Genomic DNA, 17731 nt, shown 5'->3' with positions numbered 1-17731 from the left:
AATTTTGATGATAAATGTTTTCTATGGACAATTATAAGTTGCTTACATCCTGCAACTGATAATACACATAGCTTTAGAGTATCAAATTATAAACAATTTGAAAATGATTATAAGATAGATAATTATCCTGTTAGAATCCAAAGTATTCCAAAAATAGAAAGAGATAATGATGTAAAAATAAATGTATTCGATTTAATCAAATTACTAAATACAAAAGGTAATAATATTAAACATTATACATTAGAACCTTTGTATTTCTCAAAAGATTATGATTCAAATGGTGTTATAGATATATTATATTATGTTAATGATTATATGTGGATTAAACGAATTGATTTATTTTTCAAATCAGAAATTGATTTTGATAATAAAATATATCTATGTAGAAAATGTATAACTAAATTCAGAACTGAAAGTGCATTATTAAATCATAAACAATTATGTGACAATCATGATTATTGTAAATTAGTTCTTCCAACAGAAAAAGATAAAATATTAGAATTCAAAAAATATGATCACAAGAATAAAGTACCATTTGTAATATATGGAGATTTTGAATCACTAAATACAAAACTAACTGATCAAGATAGAAAAGAAATGTATTATAAAAGAAAGAAATAAAATTCTAATGAAAATGATTTTTCAGAAGAACCACCAGAAACAAATACTATTAAAAAGATCCATCAATCAGCTGCAGCTTTCGGGTTATATAATAAATCTGATTATCCTGAATTATTAAAAAGTGAATATTATGATTATAGAAATGAAAATGTTATCAATCAATTTTATGACTTGTTAATTGAATATGAAATAAAATTTAGTAAACTATTAGATACAAATATAGAAATTATAATGACAGAACAAGATAGAGAAGAATTTGATTTTGCAGATAAATGTTATTATTGTTATCAAGTATTCTATTCATCTGATAAAAAAAGTAAGAGATCATGATCAGTTAATTGGAAAGTCTAGAAGTGCAGCACATGAGAATTGTAACTTACAAGCTAAAAAATTATTACATCATATTTACAAAGCATATCACTGGTTCATACAGTAATAAAAATTAGGACAGAACAAATATTATTACAGAATTTTCAAAAAAAAAATGAATTTCTATATCTAAATGAACATAATTTTTCTAATAACTCAGATCAAGAGTCACTCTCCCGTTTATTAGGAAACACACGCAACTAGTGGAATAGGTTTGATTTACACACATGTTGCAGGTATCAATTGTTTATCACTATAGAATTTGTAATCCATAAAGCCAAAATCAATATCAGCCGGAAATCCAGACCAAATCAATTCATAATTTATTGATTGAATCTACACTACAATATATGTATTTATTCAAATATTTCCATAAAAACATTAACTTCATAATTCTATTCTAAATCATAATACGCTCTTATCTGTAAATTCACTCAATCTATCGACTCAGCAGGTGCTTAAGATGAGTTCTCAATTGGACAGATCCATTTTTAAGCATGGTGATAATACAGTATCATGATGTTAGAATGCCAAATTAAATGCCTGGTCAAATAAATTCATATTTGTTCATTGTACGTCCGCATGTGTTCGGTTTCAAAGCTGAATCATATTTGACGTTTACACAGTGGTTGCATATTAGGTCAGAATCTGTCAATGCATTTTATTCTATGTATCGGTATTTCAATTTACTACAATTCCCATCATTCTGAATGGCTTTGCAGAAAACCCGTCATCGCTGCTTGGTAGCTATATTTAAAAATGAAATAATATGTTCAGCAGCAAAGTCAAGAATATTTCCTGCAGATTTCAATATAAAACCAACAATTGACGCTATAACTCCGGGTAATGCTGCAGCAGATTTTTGAGATAGTTTTGAGATATTTTGCTAATTTTTTCAAACCATCCTTAACTTTATCTTGTAGTAAAGAATTATTACTCGGAGGTTTATCAGGTGGTTTATTAGGAGTAGGCGTAGATTTTAATGAATTTGATATAGCTAAACCTATTGTTGTAAATATTATAGTTACCGCTGTTAGAATTGAAAGAATTGTTATACCTTCTAATTTAAATAATAATTTTATTCTATCTTTCAATGATATATCAGAATTTGGTTTTATTAACAAATCTTTAAAAATAACTTTTAATGTATTAATATTATAATCATATGATTTTAATAATAATTTAATTTCTTTCTGTAATTGTATATTATATCTTAAATCATCAATTTCTTTTTCTAAACACGCATTTCTTTTTTTAAATTCAATTTCTTCAATAACTTTATTATCTCTATCTAATTTTAATTGTTCTATTACTTTATTTTTATCAGTTAATTCTTTTTCTAAAGTGTTAATTTTCAAATCTCTAATCATTTTATCGTGCGCAATTTTATCAGCTGATTTTTGTACACCTTTAATATCTCTACGTGTTTGTTTAGGAAATGCTTCTAAATCTTCATCAGTTATACCAAGAAATCCCTTTTTTAATAAAGATTGCATTTGTTTTGTTCCAGCTTCAGTACTAGGTGTATCTGAAATACTATTCGACAATTCTCTAATTGAATTCACTGTTTCTATCGCGCTATCAAAATTTTGTACGAATTCTATTTGACTTGAATCATTATTAATTGGTGGGATGTCTCTTCTCGGTGTTCCTGGTGTTGGTGATGAAGTTCTTAATTTATCAAATCTATCTCTATACTCTTCCATTTCTGGATCAACATCAGTAGGATTTAGATTTGGATTTTCAAATGGTGAATATTTGTTAATATCAATATTCTTAATTAGTTCTTCTTCATTTACTTATTCTAGGGCATTCCATATAATTCTGAGAAATTCTGTACCACCTTTTGAACGTTCAATTGTAGATCTTGATCGCATTCCAGGTTCATACATATTTTCTCGTCCCATTTTAGATGATTGAATTGGTACAGTTTTCCTATTTAATTCAACATTATAATACCATGCATCATTATTAAATTCTAAATTATTCATGAAAAATAGGTCGTATTTTAAAATTCTTTCTACAATTCCTTCCGTATCAACTTTATTTATTAAATTTCTTAAGGTTATAATTGGTTTATAACTGTATCTGTTACTCTACTTTTCATAAAATATAATTCCTGTTTTTATCAGGATATTCTTGTTGTTGTAATTCTGATATTTTCATTAACTATTTTCCTCCTGTTCTAGTTAAAATTACACCGCTTTCAGGAGCTGTTAAATATTTTTCAAATTTTTCACGTACTTCGGCACTAATTCCATCATCGTCGTCGTCGTCGTCGTCGTCGTCATCATCATCATCATCATCATCTTCAGCTAAACTAGAATTATATGATGGATCATCTTCATCATCATCTAAATAATTATCATATGCTGATCCATCATCATTACTCAAGTTGTGGTTCATCACTTATACCAGGGGTGTCACCAAAAGTATCGATTGGAATATCTTCTCCACCTTCTGCCATTTACATAATAAAATAAATTGCCCTGAGGCAAAGTGGTTTACCTCGAATAGTATCAGTTAGTTTGTTGTCGATAGTTAGTCATTCACTTTTAATACAGACTCGTGTAAATGGGATAAATTGTTGTAATTCCTAATTAAGTGGATTCTTCAGTAAATATACATAGTTGAATATATGGCAGTACGTACAAGTTATATTTAATCAATTAAGAATTAACAACAAATACACATTTGAATAGGAATAAATCAAGTTAAAATTCAATAATTGTTGTCAAATATTGTGTCTTGGTTTGTTAATTTAGGAAATAAATATATGAAGTCTCAAATTTTTGGTTGTGCTGATGGTTGCAAGGATACCAATTAGTAAAATGAGAAAAATATATAAATTTTGTATAGAAACTAAATTTATTTATTACATATTCAAAAATAATACTTATCAAATAACAATATGTGATAAAATAACTCTGTTAACATTTTGAAAATGAATAAATGCTTATAGGTAAATACAGTGAATTAGCATTATAAAGAGATTTGTCCTATAACACTATGATTCGTTTAACATGGATGACATCATCAGACGTTGAATGGTTGTTGATTAAATTGATTTCTATGTTTGGACGTATTAACCAAATAAGGCTGCTTCCCAAAATCCTATTACAGTGTATAAAATTGAAGTTGCCAAGTGTATAGAAGCAAAGACTATAAAAATATAGTAATAGATATAATAACAGAAATGACATAGATATTAACAACGCAGGCTAGCGTCGGAATTAATGTTCTCGAATTTGTATAAAATTAAGATATAATAACAGAAATGACATAGATATTAACAACGCAGGCTAGCGTTGGAATTATTGTTCTCAAATTTGTATAAAATTAAGGTATAATAACAGAAATGATTTGATCACACCTGTTGGACCTAGATATTTTAATCCTGTAGGCTAACATTGGAATTATTGTCGTCGTACTATTTAAAATTACGTTAAAGTAACAGAAATGATTTGATAACACTAGTTGTACATAGATATTCTAATCCAGCAGGCAAGCATCAGAATCATCATCCTCATCCAGTAGACGGGCGTCAGGATCTTCATAAACATTGTTTTGAGTTGTGACAGCTGGTTTGTTACTCCCTGCCAAATTAAAATATTTATTAGACCATTTTTCACGTTGCCATGATAAATATGTTACCAGAAATTTTTTGGGCATTAAGTGGTGGGGAGTATATATGAGGGGATTTCCTAGTAATTTGATTTAAATCATTTTTGTTATCATGGAAGAAAATTGCAGTGATTGGATCATGAAAATTAGCAATTGCATAATAATATTGCAGGATATTTGAGGAGGGATAGTAAAAATTTTATAACAATGAGTATCAAAACATACTGAAAATTTGTTTCTAACTAATAATGAAGTGAATAAGTATATGTACAAACAGGTTATTTTTAATGATCGGATTACATGCATTTAGTTTTAGACCTTGCACGTATAGTTTAATTTGTTTAGAAGTTTGAGTTTAGACTCAATTTTTGATTTAGCCAGCTATTAACTAATGATGTGTATTTTTTAGGAGGAAATATAATTTACCAGAGGTGGAGGCTTTAGGCTGTTTTTGTAGGTCATATTCTGCCAGACCTATGATGGTGTCACCTGTAAATATACATACGTAATTTAATAATTACATAATTTCATATAATATCCTACAAATTTTGAAATCAATATTTAGAACAATACATTAGCAGGTTCTGTCGATAGAGGTAATGCTGGATTTTGCAAATTTTAATTAGTACAGACAAATATATGGTTATATTTTGGTAAGCTTGCACATCTTGAACAGTACAAACAGGAAATATATTTATTTTTGAACCAGTTTGAACTAAATGTAGAATATCTAGTAGCATATTAGGCAAAGTTTAATATATGTCAGATATCGTTTTTATGAAAATCATTTAGAATACCTAAAATCTTTAGTTGAATTTGTCCAATTTCAGTCATGCATTCAATGACGTCTTGTTCCATGCCTTGATTTCCATTGAAATTGATTATTTGAAGAAGTAGGTTCTTTTAAACGGAATAAGTGGTAACTTCATCATCTGTTGAAATTGATGATACACAGTAGAGTAGAGGAGTTGCTGATTCAATGCCCAGGAAGGTAACATTTGCGATTGTCACCTCAGGAGTTTTTAACTGAAAATAACATATGCAAATAACATGAAAATAAGATTTAGGTGGTGTCCAATTATATGGATAAGATTTTTTAGGTCTTTTTAAAGGTTTTTTGTGCGTAAGTAGGGGCGTCATGAGAAATTTATTTTTGAAAATTATCCTTATGAATAGCTATCTTACTGTGATTTCTGTTTTATAAGTTGATCTGAGTTGTTTGATATTATCTTTGGTTGTAGCAGTTAGCAGGTGTGTGATGGTAGTACTGTCACCTAGTTTTATTGGAGATGAAGATTTGTCTGCCCACAAAACAACGTCAATATTGGCGGTTTTGTCTTCTACAACGATGTTTCTGACTTTAATGTTAGCACCAGTGGCTGTAATTTTAACATCCCTAGGTTCTTCGTCCTGGAAATAAGGTAAAACAGAAATATTTGTAATTATTACAAGAAATATCTTCAATAATATAGTGAATAGGCCTGAAATGAGTATTTTTACAGTTGATTATGATTAGTTTATATCCTGTCATGTGACATTCATAAAAGTTTAGTTGGACATTAATTATTGGACAGCTTAGCTGGGGATTAATTTAACAGCATGAGAGCATACCTGATTATCAAATCAGAACTTTTTGGCTGGACAGCTATTACGTGGCCAATAATTTTCTAACCCGGACATGAAATATTTTTGGACATGAATGCTTTGTGGCATAATTACCACAAAGCAAGCTAAGGTATTTATAGTTTATTTTTACATATGAATGCAGTATGGTTGCTATTCATAAATTATAGAGGCTCTGAGCATCATAAGTCAATTTCTTATGTACATAAAGGTCTAATGTTTGTATACAAGTTTGAAAAGTGATTCTGGATGTTATTAATTTACCTTTACAATTCTTCCAGTTATACTGGACAAGTTGGAGTCAGTATCATTGAACTTGATTTCGGCAATATCACGTGCCACTGGAGCTATTTCTATAATTAAAGCTCTGGCTTCTTCAACTACTTTTTGAGGAACATTGACCTTTTTTGTTTTGGTAATAACACACTTTTTTGATAGTAGCATATGTTTCTTTCCCATTTCAAAATTCCTTAGAAGCACAGAGTCGCCTTCTTTTAATTTTCTATCTATGCAGTCTTCATAACTTATAGCCTTGCACGTTCTTTCTTCATCACAGATTGCATATTCATATTTGTTTGTACGCTGGTTTAGTTGTTTAGCAGCTATCAGGACTTTCACAGGTTTGGTATAAAATTTGCTGTTGTTGAGCACAACGTGTTTTAGAGAAAGCATCTGTAAAAGAATAAGAAGTAATTGGTTACAAGTATTTCAGATGATTTTTAGTGTTTTTTTATCATTTGCAGACAGGAAATGAATAATGCAGTGGTACAGATATAGCCTATTAGAGTTTTACTGTATTCAAAATAAAGAACAGTAAATCATACTGTGGTCTGACCAGTAGGTGTCAATAATTCCTACTTGAATGTTGGACATAGACACATTAGTGAAGATGAGGTCAAGTGTGCTCCCATGTTTAGTTGTTGGATGTTTTACAAGTTGGTGGCAATTAAACTTGTTTACCATGAACCCAGCTAATATGTCATTGTAGTCAGTTGAATGAACGATGGATTTCATGTTGAAATCTCCCATAATTACTAATGGGCTATGCAAGTCTAGGTGATTTGACAATGCATTCATAGAGTAGAATAGGGTTTCTAATGAACATTGTGGTGACACGTAAACGAAGACAATTTGGTGAGGTCTGTGCATATATTGCACACAAATGTATGTATATTCTATGTTGACCTGGCTGCTAACATAAGATTCTAGAAGGTGTATATTGCTTTTGTAGTATGCAATTAGGCCATGTGGTGGTCTAAATGCAGTAGTAAGATGTTGGGGCATGTCATTGCGAATAATTTTGTAGCCGGGCATGTCAAGTTCAGATTCTTGGTCAGAACAAATAAGTCTTGACTCAGAAAATCCACTTATGTCAGCAGCTTTGACATTTGGGTTGTCTTTGATATCAAGATAATCTTTTGAGTATGACCTAGCATTTTGATATATGATTTTTAATGCAAAAGGCAAAGTTAAATACAGTGGTGTGTAACATAGCTGTAATTGTCTGTGTTGGCACATATATTCCATATGTTGGATGACATGTGAAGATACAGATATTTTTTTTTCATTTAGATTAAGTATGTGCAAACCTGACAATTGTTTTACACGACTGAGGGCAACATAGTGTGAATGAGTTAGTATGGATGCAGGTGTTTTGGCTCCAGTACTCATGTCAACAACTATTGTGTCAAATGTTCCACCTTGGGCACGATGAATTGTTCTGCCTGAACTGGGCATAAGTGGAAATTGAGTTCTCTGAAGAGTGACATTTCTGACAGTGAATGAACGTTTCAGTGCAAATATTGGAGTCCAGCTAGCAGTTATCTGGTCAGTAAAAAAACATCTATATTTGTTTCTTTGTTGTTTGCCTACATCAGTATTACGGAACTCTACCCATATTATGGATGGTCGATCAATGGTATTATTATCAAATTGTATTTTTTTTACAGTGCATTCAGATCCATTAATTATACCATCATCTACTGAAATGTTAACTGTTGTAATGTAAATCAATGACTCGGCAACGTTTAAAATTCTTGGAAGGCCACTTGCATCTATATAAGTTTTACAGTTTTCACAGGCATATAATACTTTAGTTTTTACTGAACTACATATATCTGTTAAGACAACGTCTGTACATTTTATTGATACTTTAACTGATGAGACAGCATTAAATATCTGGTCATTGTGTTTCTGAGCTTGGATTTTTAGAGGGAAAAAATGTGGAGCAGATTTAGGATATATTGTATCAGATGAAGAGACTATACGAGACTTTAAAATGCCTTTGTCTAAGTGGGACAAATTGTTGGTTCTCAAACGATTCAAAAGCTCAGCAAAAGCTAAATCTTCTTTTTGTCTCATAATCTGATGAAGTTCGTAGATTTTAAAATTGTCTAGCCATAGATTATTAGCAAATGCAGCATATTCTTTAGGTACTGGTTGAAATATAAACCTATCCATCACTGGTAGAGGTCGCCGAAGGTAATAATATGTACGCCTCCAAATATCTTTTGAGTACCCATTATTTCTTTCAAACGTAGATTAATTGTATAAAACATACAAGCACCAACCATTGAAATCTCATCTATTATGACTACTTGTAGGTTCATGTACTTAGTTCTCAGAGCATTTAAAGAACTAGCTGACAACGGCTCATACTTGTATCCTCGACTTGGTGGGATCTTAAAGGCACCATGAATTGTGGAGCCATTAATACCATAAGCAGCCATACCGGTAGGGGCCAAAAGAAGGACTTTACAATCGTCAGGATTTTCTCCTGGTAAAGAGGATAGAGAGCGCAACAAGTACTGATGTATAGCCTTAATTACAATAGATTTTCCACATCCAGCCGAGCCTGTACAAAAAACATGGAGACTTACATCATTAGTTCGATTTATATGCTGTGCTATATGTGTAAATATTTCATTCTGTCTCTTATTTAGTGATTGCAATAATGCATGATATTCAGGTTCAGTAATTCTTTTAGGAAGGAGAGAAACTTCAACATTGTAGTTCACTGATGTCAAACCTATGTCTGGTGCCAAGTCATAAATGCGTTGGTGAATTGGCCGATCAGGATCAAAGAACATACTTTCCATACTCAAAGTCTGGTCATTGTCAGGTAGCTGTTCATCAGTATCTACATTTAAATTATCCATAGTTTCTATAACTGATTTCAAGTCATCATTGTGTGCTTCAAACTTTTTCATCATCATACTGATTTGTGCTGTGTAGGATTTGAAAGCAGCTTCATAAGAATCAAAGTCACGTAGAAGGTCTTTTTCTTTGCGCCATGGTACGTACAGCAATAAACGTTCTCGAAAGAAATTTTCTGGGTCAGAGCGTTTGTTGTAATTAACAAAGCGTATAATTCGAGCATTTGGTTTTAGCTTTACTTGGCTGTCTGACATATTGCTAGAAAGGCCATCACAAGGAGGGTCATCATCAATGTTATCATCATATTGGCTGGTCTCATAAGTGGATGATTTGTGGTTTTGAACCTCAGAAACAAATTGAGCAAGGCAATAATTTTCCAATTCAAGGCGTCGTCTTGAGTAATGAACTAATATGTTGTCAACTTCTATATTAGTTGAATTTTTTGGCAACTTCTTTAGGCTGTTCAAATCTTTTAAAAGATATGTACGTTCATCTGGTGGTGAAGTGTTTATGAAAACCACTTCTCGGGAACATCGAGTAATGGGCATTTGTAAAGTAAGATAAGCTGCCTCTTGAGCGCCGATTTCAACTGAGTTAATGAACTTATTGCCAATGTGCCTGACTGCTTTTTTAAGTCTAAATTGTCATTTCTTGCTTCTTTGCAGGCAGTTTTTAATATAGTACTGATAGCTTTTTGTCCTTTGCAGGTGTAACTTGCAATGTACACCGCCATACTGTACGCATCCAAAACATATTGGATATCATGGTTTGCTTGCCAAATACCCAAAAGATTTTTCATGTACGGGTTAATTCTAATTTCATTAGGTGATCTTTTTAGGAAAACTTTTGGTTTTGATAAGGAAGATCTGATAGCATCAACATATTCATTTTCAGACATCTTGAGATCATTTTGAAGGAAATTTTTAAAAGAGATATCAGAGCCGTCACCATAGCTATTCAAAACCTCAATAATTTGAGTGTAGTATTCTTGAAGTGTATGCAGTGGCAAGCTGTATTGATTATCAGCAGAATCAATATCAAGTGGGTAAAGTATCGTAGTAGTGGTTATTGGTGGTTGTGGGTATCCAAATCTACAAGATTTTGTCCTACCTTTCCGACAAGTTTGTGAATGTTTATGTCGTTGATATTCAAGGTACTTTTGTTCACTAAGTGGGACATTAGATGAAACTGAAATGATATTGTCAATGAAGTCAACTATTTCCAAATCAGAATCTTCTCTAAAGACTGGAGCATCATGTAGCCATATTGTCATATGTACATGTGGTGAACCCCTGGTCTGAAATTCTATTCTGGCAAAGAAGTCAGAAACTTTTCCAATCGGATTATTTTTACTTTTGAGAACTAGCTTTATAAATTGCTGTACTTTATGATCAAAATATCTTGCGCAAGTCACTGGGTCGTTACTGATGAGGCGGCTTGTGGTTCTCCAATCAAAGTTTTTTATTTCATCATCAGTGTAGTGCTTTCCATCTATAAGAATACCCAGAGTTCTTAAAAGTGGAGTCCATTTAGTATCAGCGGCAGACAGACTTAAAAATATTGTTGGGAAACCGAGTTGTCGAATACAAGCAAACATATCTCTTTTACGTTTAGTTAAGTATGCAGGGGTATTTCTGATTGACTTGAAAATATGATAACCTTCATCCAATTTGACCATGTTGTCTCGAACAGTTTCATCTGCAAGATCACCGGCTGTATACGTTTTACCCCTTGTTTTTACTCTACGCACTGAGATAGACGCCTTGTCTGAAACCTGTTTTATTTGCAATTTTTTTAGTTTATAAAAGATGTTAGGAATATTTGAGGCAACTCGCCTATCAATGCAGCGGAGTTCGTACTTGCAGATATCACTGTAATGCACTGGCCTATATCGCTCGGAGTTATCAGGACGCACTTTGCCACAGAATATTGTAGGCCAAGATAAATATTCCGAGTCACTATCCGTATATAGTCCCAAGGGATGCTGGCCTTCTCCTGGAGCATATGTAAAGACATTTGGATCAACTTCATCTAATAGTGTATCCATGTTTTCTAATTGCTGTTCTTTGTTATCAATTTCTATAAATCCATCATCATCACTGTCTGAATCTGATTCAGGTGGATTTTGATTTTGGGGTTGTCTCTTTTTCGAATCAGAAATTCTACCTTCAAGAAAAGGTTGTATCTCGGGATCATTAGTATGTAAGCATGAGAGCCAATGGTCATTAATACAGACTCCAGAATTTTGGTATAAATGGCTATTGTCTAACAACCACTTTAATGCTCGTATGACTACTAGAGGGCGAATATTCTCGGCAAACTCAACAGTTCGGTAGGCTAGCTTTCGTTTAATTTGAACAGCTACAGTTTGACTTTCACTTATTTTCCTAGGCAATGTATTGACAGTGTGTTCAATGGCAACTGGGACATTACAAACTCCACCTCGAATAAATTTCTGCTGATTAACTGGGAGTTGTCGTATTTGCATAAATGGGATCCTAAGTGCTATGAGCCTTTCTTCTAATGACGTAATATTCAACTCTGGTGGTTTGATAGGGAATCCCATTTTATTTTTTACAGATAAGCGCGGAATAAGTCCATTGTTTATATTTGCTATACAGGTAACACATATCCATTCTTCTTTTTCATGAGAGATAATGTGTGTAAGGCAATCATTCAATAAATGGCTGTTTTTAGCATTAATTGAAGCAGTAACTTTTGAAACAGAAACCTTGAACCATGTTTGCTGGCATACTGAACAAACATAAGCAGGCCCACATTCAACTGCTGCTAGGAAAGCCGAATAGTCAGCTGAGAAAGAATCATGAAAACATGTAGATTCTGAGTTAGAGATTGACACATGGTCATTATTGGATGAAATTCCATAAGACATGGATCCATTTCTAGATTGTTTGAGTTTGACATTACTTTGTGGTACACTTTGATTATGTGATCTTTTCCTAGGAAATATAACTTTGTCTTTAATTGTAGATCTTGTTGAAGTTTTTTTTTTCGATGATTGATCGTTAAGGTACCTCTCATGACATTTCTGTTTTTGCGTCTTATTAATATGCAATTTACCATCATTTTTTCTGTAACATCTCATGTATGACCTCATGTATGATCGTTTTTTAAGTTTTTCCTGTAATTTTTTTGCTTGATCGTCCAAGTACAATTGAACAGATGATAAACTTCTAAAACTGGACAAAGATGGTCTAGTAGATGCTGCATGGACAGTATCACTGGTATTCGGAGCTTTAACAATTGTATGCCTTCTTATACCTAGTATATAAGCTTTCTTTGAAATCAATTTAACATCATAGAATGATACATCATAAGCTGCAGCATTAATAGAGCTTATATATGTGTTGATGAAATCCAAAATATTGATCAGACTGTCAAATTCTAGTAAAACTGATGATCCATCAGCACAAGGGAAACCTGAGGTATTGCGGCTATGAGAATCAAAAAGGTAATATTTACCATTCCTTACAAATAAAGCACATGCATTTGTGCCTAATATAGCTATACAATTTGAATTGCTGACTAAGTAGTTACTGAGTACTTCTGCAACACTTGGGATTCCTAGGCTTTCATTGACACTAACACATACTCCCACTAAATTCTTCTTGGACTTCAAAATAAAATGTGCTTCAAAGCAAGAAAGATAAAGAGGAATATCATTTGCAAATAAATAGCCTTGATTGCTTCTGTCAGTTATATCCCTATACAACTTATCACCCTGTAAGCATATATTATCAAGATCACTGCTTACCCAAGTATTCATATTTTGCTTTAACAAAGTAAATAAAATACAACATGCTGCAATAGGAACACACTGTTTTCCTACAGAATCAGCAGAAAATATGGTTGGATCACCTTGGTGAAATGCACCTGTTAGTACAGGGCCAGGGTTGAGTTCAACATCATTTGCTAGAAGTATAGTAGAATCTTCATGCAATGATGTCACTAATGGAGTACAAGGGAAACATGATTGCTCATTTCTACACATGAAGTGATTCCTATATATGCACAATTGTATAATCCATATAGATGCATAATAACTACACTTTCTTCTCATTTCACAGATATCATAAACTTTAGACGCATACATGTAATACAGACAGGCCAGCCATTGCGATGCTACAAATTTTGCACCAGTTGCTTGAACTAAATTGCCACTATTTCTAACATATGAATGGCATACAGACTGGCTTTTGTATACTGCCCTACAGTAATAATTACCAACTAAACAGCGATAGTTCTGCAAGGAGTCCATACCTGTTTATTTGTCCTTAACCCAGATTTAATTATGTTGTTAGTGAGTCAATTTGTGTTTTGTCTGATATTGAAAGACTGTTTAGTTTATAATGGCATAATTGTTCTGTCTAATGTGCATCATTGTAGGCAGTTGATTTATATCAGTCTTATTTTGTCAAGTAGTATGTAGTATGATCATGTCAGTTATGAAGCATTACATGTGATATTGTCAGGAGTAATTGGAAGATGTGGGTTTCAGATCAGAGGACGAGAGGACGAGACACCTCTCATCACCACAAGTAATTTTTTTTTTCCTACTCATCACCACAAGTAATTTTTTTTCCTAATAAATGGGGGAGAATGAACACCAACTAGAAAACAATAATGTCAATAAAAATCAATATTATTGTCAATATTGTAAAAAATACATCGATACATCTAATAAAACACGACATGAAAAAACTACAAATCATATAAAAAATGTAATAGATTTTGAAACTCCAGAAAATTCTAATGAAAGAAAAGAACGATTAGAAAATATGAATGTGGATGAAATAAAATGTGAAGTTTGTAATGAATTTATAGTAAAAAGGAATTATAATAGACATCTCGAATCACAAAAACACCATCAAAATTTGAGTAATAATGTTTTAGGAAAAGATTATTTTGATAATAAACCTCAACAAGTAAAAGAATCAACTTCAAAAACAAAATCCATTTCAAATAAACCTTACATGGAAAATGTTAGAAATTATATTGATTCATTAGAAATAAAAGATACAATTGAAATCTTAGAAACATTACATAGTAAAATTGGTCCAGCTATTATATTTAGATTTTTTAAAGGTACAACAATAGAAGATTATAGTAAATTTAATGAAATAATAGAAAAAATACTAGATTTGATAACAGATGTTGAATATCCAAAAATTAGTATCTCTGGGAAAGTAAGTTTTATAAAGTCAGAAGAAAAAATGAATTATAATATTCAAACACTCTCTGAAGAAATAATTTCAAAAACACAAATAAAAGAGAAGTTAGAAAAAATATTAAATGAATTTAAACGTCATATTGAAGAAAGATATTTTGAGGGTTCTGGTTTAACATTGAATGAAATTATATATTTAGATTTAAATGTTTATAATACAAAAAGAAATAAAACATCAAAAAGTAATAAAATGTTTAAAAATAATTCAAACTTTATAATAGAAAAAGATATGAAAGCATCAAGTTATATTAAATTACCATTTTTATCAAAAGCAATTATAAATGTTAAAAATGAAGACAACAAATGTTTTCTGTGGGCAATTATTAGTTGCTTACATCCATCACAGGAAAATGTTTGTAGAATAACAGATTATCGGAAATATGAAACATTATATAAAATTGATCAATATCCAGTAACTATAAAAATGATTCCTAAAATAGAAAAAGTTAATAATTTAAAAATAAATGTATTTGAATTAATGCAATTACCAAAGAAAAAAGGTGAAGATATTAAAGATTATACATTGGAAGCTTTATATTTAACAGAATATTATGATGATGAAAATGCTATAGATTTGTTATATTATAAAAAAAGATGAAAATGAACATTATATGTGGTTAAAACAAATTGATTTATTCTTTAGAACAGAAAGTGATCATCATCGTAAAATTTATCTATGTAGAAAATGTTTATCTAAATTTATGACTGAGAATACATTATTAAAACATAAAGAATTATGTGATAATAAAGATTTTTGTAAATTAATAATGCCAACAGAAAAAGATTATAAATTGAAATTTACTAATCATAAATTTAAAAATATTGTTCCATTTGTAATTTATGGGGATTTTGAATCGTTGAATAAAGAATTAACTGATCAAGATAGAAAAGAAATATATAACAAAAAGCAATTATTAAAATCAATGGATAAAGGAAGTGAATTAAATGAAGATATAATTCAAGACCCACCAATTATAAATACAATTAAAAAAGTTCATCAAAGAGCTGCTGCTTATGGAATTTATATAAAATCAAATTATCCTGAATTATATGAAAGTCAATATATTTCTTTTAGAGGTGAAAATGTAGTTAATGATTTTTGTGATAAAATGATTGAATTAGAAAGTGATTTTACAAAATTATTAAACAAAAATAAAAGAATTGTTATGACAAAAGAAGATGAAATTGATTTTAATTATGCAACTCATTGTTGTTATTGTGAAAAACGTTTTCATTCATTTGATAAAAGAGTTAGAGATCATGATCATTTAAATTCAAAATATCGTGGAGCTGCTCATGAAGATTGCAATTTACAAGCTAAAAAAGTAAATTTCGTACCAATATTATTTCATAATTTATCAGGATATGATACCCATCTATTTATAAAACAATTATCGGGAAAATTGGGTGCAATTAATCAAGAAATAGAAGAATATAATGCTATGAATGAAGCAAATGTAAGAAAATATGATTTTAAACTATTAGCTAAAACATCTGAAAATTATATTTCATTTCAATTTGGTTGCATTAGATTTTTAGATTCTTATAGATTTCTAGCAAGTTCATTAGATAATTTATCAAAATCATTAGTTGATAATGATTTTATTATAACTCGATATTATTATCCAAATGACCAAGATTTTAAATTATTGAGATATAAAGGCGCAATTCCTTATTCATTTTATAAAACACACAATGATTTTAATGTAACAGAATTATTAAAAGATCAATTTTATGATCAATTAAAAGAGGAGTATGTGAAAGACGAAGTTTTTAATAGAACATTAAATATTTGGGACCATTTTAAGATGAAAAATCATGGTGAATTAGTTGATTTATATTTAAAATCAGATGTTATGATATTGGCTGACATATTTGAAAAATTTAGAGAAGTTAATTTGAATCATTTTAATGTTGATCCTTGTTATTGCTACTCTAGTCCTGGTTTAACCTGGCAATGTGGTTTAAAATATACAAATGTAGAATTAGATTTATTAAAAGAACCAGATATGGTTTTATTATTTGAAAAATCAATTAGAGGTGGAATTAGTGGTGTTATGGGAGATAGGTATTTTAAAGCAAATGATGAATATAAATTATTATATATTGACGCTAATAATTTATATGGTTGGGCAATGATGCAACCTCAACCATATAAAAATTTTATATTAACAGAAGTTGAAAATGGTGATAAAACTGATTGGGAAAGCGCAATTATTAGTTTGTAAGATGAAGCACCAATTGGTTATTTCTTTGTAGTTGATTTAGAATATCCTGAAAATATAAAGTTTAAAACAAGAAACTTACCTTATTGCCCAGAACATTTAACTGTAGATGATAGTTATTTAAGTGAATACCAGAAGAAAATAAAACCGAAAAGTCATGTTTTTACAGAAAAATTAATACTTACTCAAAATAATAAATACAATTATATTGTTCATTATAGAATGTTAAAATTTTATCTAAAACAAGGAATGAAATTAAAGAAAGTACATAGATATATTGAATTTAATCAATCGAAGTGGTTAGAAAAATATATAGATTTCAATACTCAACAGAGAACCATATCAAAAACTGATTTCGAAAAAGATTTTTTTAAATTGATGAATAATAAGTTTTATGGAAAAACATGTGAAAATATTAGAAATAGAAATGATATTGAATTAGTGAATAATTATGAAAGATTAAGACACCTACAATCAAGTCCTAGACATTTAGGAAATAAAAGGTTTGAGGATTATTTAACCGCGGTAAAAAGAACGTCAATGAAATTTAATAAACCTATATTTATTGGTTCGACTGTTTTAGAAGTATCAAAATTATTAATGTATGATTTTTATTATAATGTTTTACAACCACTTTTTGGGGAAAAACATATTGAAATATTATATTTTGATACTGACAGTTACATACTAAAAATCAAGACAAATGATATAACAAAAGACTTAAAAACATTAAAACATTATTTTGATTTTAGCAATTACCCCAAAGATCATGAACTATTTAGCAATGATAATAAAAAGATTCCTGGTAAGTTTAAAGATGAATTAGGAGGTGATGAAATGATTGAATTTATTGGGATAAGAAGTA

General features: G+C 30.4%; 1 protein-coding gene across 1 annotated transcript in view; it reads right to left on the bottom strand.

Moving 5' to 3' along the window:
• Nucleotides 1-4066: 4066 nt before the first annotated feature.
• The window catches only part of LOC141910157 (uncharacterized), a 29908-nt gene continuing 16243 nt past the window's right edge, over nt 4067-17731 (bottom strand). The window contains exons 3-7 of the mRNA XM_074800877.1: nt 6502-6909; nt 5800-6024; nt 5412-5640; nt 5041-5103; nt 4067-4586 (exon numbers count right to left, since the gene is read on the bottom strand). Of these exons, the coding sequence (XP_074656978.1) occupies nt 5518-5640; nt 5800-6024; nt 6502-6909 (756 nt within the window). The 3' untranslated portion in view covers nt 4067-4586; nt 5041-5103; nt 5412-5517. The remainder of the gene's footprint in view (nt 4587-5040; nt 5104-5411; nt 5641-5799; nt 6025-6501; nt 6910-17731) is intronic.

Source organism: Tubulanus polymorphus, chromosome 8, assembly GCF_964204645.1.
Source record: "Tubulanus polymorphus chromosome 8, tnTubPoly1.2, whole genome shotgun sequence".
Classification (NCBI taxonomy): Eukaryota; Metazoa; Nemertea; class Palaeonemertea; order Tubulaniformes; family Tubulanidae; genus Tubulanus; species Tubulanus polymorphus.
This window is presented reverse-complemented; position numbering and strand designations above follow the sequence as displayed.